General features: G+C 45.1%; 1 protein-coding gene across 1 annotated transcript; it reads right to left on the bottom strand.

Annotated features, from left to right (window-relative positions):
• Nucleotides 1-477: 477 nt before the first annotated feature.
• On the bottom strand, nucleotides 478-5,851 carry LOC131427994 (uncharacterized). Its single transcript, XM_058591629.1, has 3 exons — nucleotides 5,602-5,851; nucleotides 1,387-5,442; nucleotides 478-1,307 (listed from the first exon to the last, which is right to left on the bottom strand). Exons 1-3 carry the CDS (start codon nucleotides 5,849-5,851, stop codon nucleotides 478-480), a joined length of 5,136 nt encoding a protein of 1,711 aa, XP_058447612.1.
• Nucleotides 5,852-6,338: the final 487 nt, after the last annotated feature.

The following is a 6,338-nucleotide window of genomic DNA, read 5'->3' as shown; positions in this document are numbered from 1 at the left end:
TAAAATGAAATGTGATGTGAGAAATAGCGTTGTTTGAGACGACGATCGGAACGTTGATCCGTCGGTGATGGATTCACAGCGGAATTTTGATTTAAGCGGCGACGGTGAATGATTCTTCTTGGAAGAATATCACGGCTTTCGGTGAACAGCAGGGACGAATTTTAAACGCGTGTGATAGCTTCAATACTTTTAATACGAGTAATTCAGTTGACGTTTGTGTTTCTCTGTGTGAGTGTAAGTGTTCTGCTTTAGCAGGGTGTGCATATAAAAGATGGGATGTAAATATAGGGTATGTGTGTTTTTAACATAAGATAAATATAAAAGGTAGGATGTGAGTATAGGGTGTTACAAAATTCAATATGCGCAAAGTGTAATACAATTGAAAGTATTCATTTATTGAACATTCGTGGAATCCCGAACATGCCGGCCCTCGTTGAAACCGTCCGTTTCAACCATCATCTGCTAGTGGAGAGACGACTAGGATCGTTGAATGTCCTCCATGTCGATAGGAAGCACAGCAATTTGCGTGACGGCTCTTTTATAAACACCCGTTGCCGTTCGCACCACTACTACACGGACATGTTCATCTGGACCGTGCACTGTTTGTATAATCCGCCCGAGCGGCCACTGAAGCGGAGGCATATTTTCTTGTTTCAGTAAAACCAACTGCCCGACTCGAACATCCGTTGTAGCTTGCTTCCATTTCGACCGTTGTTGTAGCTGGCTTAAGTAGTCCCTAGACCAGCGCTTCCACAAATCTTGAACGGATCGTTTCATATCCTGTAAGCGAGATAAACGATTTGTATTCAGTTCGATTAAATCAGGCTCTTGAATTGAAAATAACGGTTCTCCAATCAAGAAATGTCCTGGCGTTAGAGCAGAAATATCCTGTGGGTCATCCGATAACGGAGTTAATGGACGAGAATTGAGGATAGCTTCTATTTGAGTTACGACCGTTACGAACTGGTCCATGGTGAATGCCTTGCAACCCATGATGCGACGGAAGTGATATTTGAACGATTTAATTCCTGCCTCCCAAAGCCCACCGAAGTGAGGCGATCTGGCCGGGATGAAGCGAAACTTGATTCCATAGTCCGTTGTATAGTTTTGCCATTCCTTGGTTTGAAACTGTTCGCGGAAGGCTTTATTCGCAGCCTTGAGCTCACGATCTGCCCCGACGAAAGCAGTCGCATTATCGCAATGTATTTCGAGCACACGACCTCGACGAGATACGAAACGCTTGACGGCGTTGATACACGCGACCGACGTTAGATCGGCGACAACCTCGAGGTGTATTGCCTTCACCACTAAGCACACGAATAACGCGACGCGACGTTTTTACCGACGCTCCTCTCCCAATCAATGGACGAACGAGAAACGGCCCACAGTAGTCCAACACGCAGTAAGCGAATGCTCGAGCAGGAGTTACACGCCTAGATGGAAGTGGAGCCATTTGTTGATGTGCTGTACGTGGATTACACCGATAACAGGTTATACAATTGCGTACTACCCTGCGAGCAAGACGACGCCCATGAAGCGGCCAGAATCGTTGACGAATGGTTGCCAGTAGTAACGTTGGCCCAGAGTGCAGTGTTTGGATGTGTAATGATCGAGCGATCAGCCAACTAAGCTTGTGATTTACGGGTAGTATCATTGGACAACGCGAATCATACTGAGCATCCTTATACTTGAGACGACCATCGAGTCTGAACACTCCCACTTCATCCACAAAACAGTTTATAGATTTTAGTGCAGATTTGGGATCAAGTTCTTTCGGATCTACTAGTATGTTACGACGATCTCTGTAGATAAATGATTCGGATGGGAAAGCGGCACCTTGCGCGAGACGAACAAGAACTTTCAGACCAAATTGGTATTCGCAAGGGGTTAATGGTCCATGGATCCTTTCCTTCTTAGGTGTTTTACAATTGTTGTAAAAACGGTAGCAAAATGATACTGTTTTGATTAGTTTCCCTAGATCAGAAAACTTGTCGATCAACGAGCAATCCGCCTGATTGACATGAAGCGAAACAACGACACGGGCTTCCTCGTCTATCATCTGTTGGATTGGTTGTACTATGACGCTTTGAGGCCATTGTTCCTCTGGAGCCGTAATGTACTTCGGACCATGCCACCATAACATATCGCCCAGAAGTTGACTTGCTTGAGTTCCTCGAGAGAGCCGGTCTGCCGGGTTTACCTCGGTGGGCACATGTCTCCAAGGCGATCCTTTCGTCAGGCGCTGTATTTCCGCAACTCTGTTTGAAACGAATACCTTCCAGACGTTGGACTGCGACTTAATCCAGTGCAGTACGATTGTCGAGTCTGTCCAAAAAGTAACAGGGTTCGAATATTCAGTGGTTCTACGAAGATGGTCCATCAGCTGACTTCCCAATAGAGCTGCGCAAAGCTCTAACCTTGGTATCGTCTGTCCTCGAAGCGGAGCGATACGAGCCTTTGAAGTTAGTAGTTGTGAGTGTAGTTTTCCGCTATCATCTGGTGAAACGACGTAGATGCAGCATCCATATCCTCGCTTGGAAGCGTCACAAAAACAATGCAAACGATATTCTCTTCTTGTGGTAAATAATACTCTTCGTGGTATTTCAATTGAACGTAGACTTGGTATGTCAGAACGGTAGATTTTCCACCAAGCACTGTGGTTTTCCGAAAGTGGCTCATCCCACGATAAACTTTCTGCCCAAAGCCTTGGCACGAACATTTTTGCGTTTGCTACTACGGGACCCAAAAGGCCTAAGGGATCGAAAAGACTGGACATTTCGGAAACAACGATTCTTTTCGTAACTAGACTCTGGTCTGACATTGAAGGGATTTTGAAGTTGAATGTATCCGACTGAGGGAACCATAATAGACCCAGCGTTTTCACAGCCTCTGAACGGTCAATTTCCAACTCTGCAGAAACTTCCCACAATTCCGGTGGTATACTAGCGAGTACGGGTGGTTCGTTAGAAGCCCATTTCCTGAGTACAAATCCGGCTGAGCTTAGCATCTTCTGTAATTGCTCACACGTTCTTCTGAGCAGCTGTAGATCATCATGTCCAGATAGCACGTCGTCCATGTATGTCCCCTTTTGTATGATAGGGACCGCCAATGGAAAATGTTCTGCCTCATCATTGGCCAACTGATTTAAAATTCGTGTAGCATGATACGGTGAACTGGCGAGACCATAAGTAACAGTTTTCAGTTGGTAGGTACGGATTGGTTCCGATGAATCCTTTCTCCAAAGTATTTGCTGGTAGCAACGGTCCTGCGGATGGATCCAAATCTGCCTGAACATTTTCTCAACATCAGCAGTAATTGCGTAACGAGGTAACCGAAAGTTTATGACCGTAGAGTACAATGTAGGTTGAACGGTTGGACCAGGAAACAGAATGTCGTTGAGCGATAACTGTGTCGAACCTCTACTTGAGCCATCGAATACAACTCTTATCTTTGTAGTTGAACTTTCTGGACGGTGTATGGCGTGGTGGGGTAAGAAATACTGTGGGCTACACGACGCGCGCGAAATCACCTCCATATGACCTAGCCTGCTATACTCGTCCATGAATCTGCAATATTCCTGGCGAAGATCTTCATTTTCAGCAAACTTCTTCTCCATTGACAGGAATCGACGCAAAGCGGGAGTGTACGAATCTCCAATCAGGCTCAACATTTCTTGCCGGAACGGTAGACGAACTGTGTAACGTCCGTCAGAACCACGAAAGACGGTCTTCTTGAAATGCTCCTCACAAACTTGTTCATCAGATGTATACGCTTTTCCATCATCAAAATTTTCAATCTCCCAGAATCGCTCGAGTCGAGAATCGAGCAGGTCTTCCGAGCAGACATGGCTGCTTTGTGTTGCAACTGGTTCGAGGATTGGCTCCATAACCTTTCCGCAGATAATGTATCCCAGAGTGGTTTTCTGAAGAAGTGGGTAACCATTAGATAACGAGACTTGCTGATTTTCTAGCAAATTGAAAAACAACTCGGCTCCGATGATGACATCAATCCCTTGACTGATGTTGAACTGTGGATCCGCTAGTGGGAGGTGTAGAGGAATCTTCCATCGTGAGACATCGATGTGATGACTGGGAAGCGATACTGTGAGCTTGGGGAGCACTAAGCAATTGAGGTTGTAGTTGTTGTTGCCAAAACGAGACGAGAGAGATAGTGCGACACCATGATGAACGGTTACGGTGGATTTTCCGATTCCACTGACAGGCGAGTTTAATTTGGAACGTTTTAGACGAAGTTTCTGACACAGCGCTTCGGTGATGAAACTAGGTTGAGAACCACTATCGAGAAGCGCCCTGGCAAACTGGAAATTGTTATCCGCATCTCTCACTTTTATAATTGCAGTTGATAAGATCACTAGATTATTACGAAAAGTCGTTTTCACTTGAGCACTTTGACAGGAGGTGTATGGATGGTGATTGTTTACGTTAACGAACGATCTGTCAACCGACGACGACGAGGGAGCGATATCGACAGAAAATGCGTCCGAATTTTGCGACGAGGCGACGAGTGGTGAGGCTACCGTGTGCCTAACCGAACTGGCATTCGAGACCGACGATTTATCGACTTGCGAGCAAGATGCTTCAGCGGATTGGCAGGATAAGGAAGATGTCTGAGTTTTCCTTGTGAATGGTTGCACAGGTGGTAAATGCAACAAAGTATGATGTTTCTTGGAACAGCTTTTACAGGATCCGCTGGAGCAATCCTTTGCAAGGTGAGAGGGTTTGAGACAGTTGATACATAGCCCATGCTTCTTTACAAATTCGAACCGTTGTTGTGGTATTAGCGTACGAAACTGGTCGCACTGGAATAATAAATGTGCTTGCTTGCAACTAGGACACCTTGTAATGTTCTCTGAAGCAACATGGGCTATGGCGAGACGAGGTTTATGTTTTGATTCCGAATGTGGATTGCCATGGTGAGAGATTGTTAGGGTTTGTATAATTCGCAATCTTTTGTGTACAAAATCAAGGAGTTGTTTGTATGTAGGTTTGTCTATTTCCGATATTTGAGTTTCCCACTCCCGCAGTGTAATGGGATCCAGGCAACTACTCAGTCGTTCCACCAGGAACGAATTCCAGTGGTCTTCCGCATTTTCGAGCTTGTCCAGTAGTTGAACATGACGATCAAATTCGTCAGCCAACTCAGACAATCCTGATGACGATTCTCTTTTCAACGAAGACAGTGCTAACAATCCCGACATGTGTCGCTTAATCAGAAAACTTTTATTTTCGTACCGTTCTCGTAACATCTTCCAAGCAACGTTATAGTTGTTGGCTGATAGTTCGAGTGATGACAAAATTCCAGCAGCTTCTCCGGAAAGCGTCGCTCGTAAATAATGCAGCTTTTGTACTGCCCCAAGTTGCTGATTATTATGAATCAGTGACACAAAAAGATCGCGGAAAGATACCCAATCATCAATTTTACCTGAAAATTGTTTCAATGAAATTTCAGGTAAACGTATATTCGCAATTGGCTGAGCCGATGCTGGCATCGATGGTAAGGGGGGCGCCAGAGGTGGGCGAGTAGGTAATTTGCCCTGCAACGACGCCTTTAATACAAAATACATATTTTGAAATTCTCTACGTTCATCCGAAAATTGATCCTCAGCGTCTTCCAAAACCTCGATTTCATCTTGGATCAATTCAAAATCGCGCCACAAGTCATCCAAACGTTGGATTCTAACCGGTAGTTGATCACCTTGAGTGAGATCAAATTGCTCGTCGAATGTTTTAATCAATTCGGCTGATCCCAAGACATTTGTTCGCCGACGGTACAATAATTTTAATTTAGTCATCTTTGTAGTGGATGGTTTCGGCCGTCTTGGCGGAGTCATTTTGGTATCATACACCATCAACAAAAGATAAAAGAAAAACGTTACCTTGAACTTCGGTAGGGTAAGAGTCACCTAACCTCACCAAAGCAAGAATCCTGCTACTACTCCACTGAGGCGACGAAAGCACGCCGTGATCTCTTTTATCACACGACGAATTATACTGTTACGACGTACGATGTATAAAATCCAGATACTGTTGCTGCTGATCCCAAGAAACCAATTCAGCGATGAGAAAGTGATGACAATCCTGCAGCGATCCACGTGGTGATTCTTTGTGCAGACTTTGAGGTTATCAGCAGCTCCAGTGACGATAATTGCAACGGGAAATGTCCCGGGTTTCGGCACCATAAATGTTTGAGACGACGATCGGAACGTTGATCCGTCGGTGATGGATTCACAGCGGAATTTTGATTTAAGCGGCGACGGTGAATGATTCTTCTTGGAAGAATATCACGGCTTTCGGTGAACAGCAGGGACGAATTTTAAA

This window comes from Malaya genurostris, chromosome 1, assembly GCF_030247185.1.
Source record: "Malaya genurostris strain Urasoe2022 chromosome 1, Malgen_1.1, whole genome shotgun sequence".
NCBI lineage: Eukaryota > Metazoa > Arthropoda > Insecta > Diptera > Culicidae > Malaya > Malaya genurostris.
The sequence above is the reverse complement of the archived record's forward strand: the minus strand, read 5'-3'. Positions and strand labels throughout refer to the sequence as shown.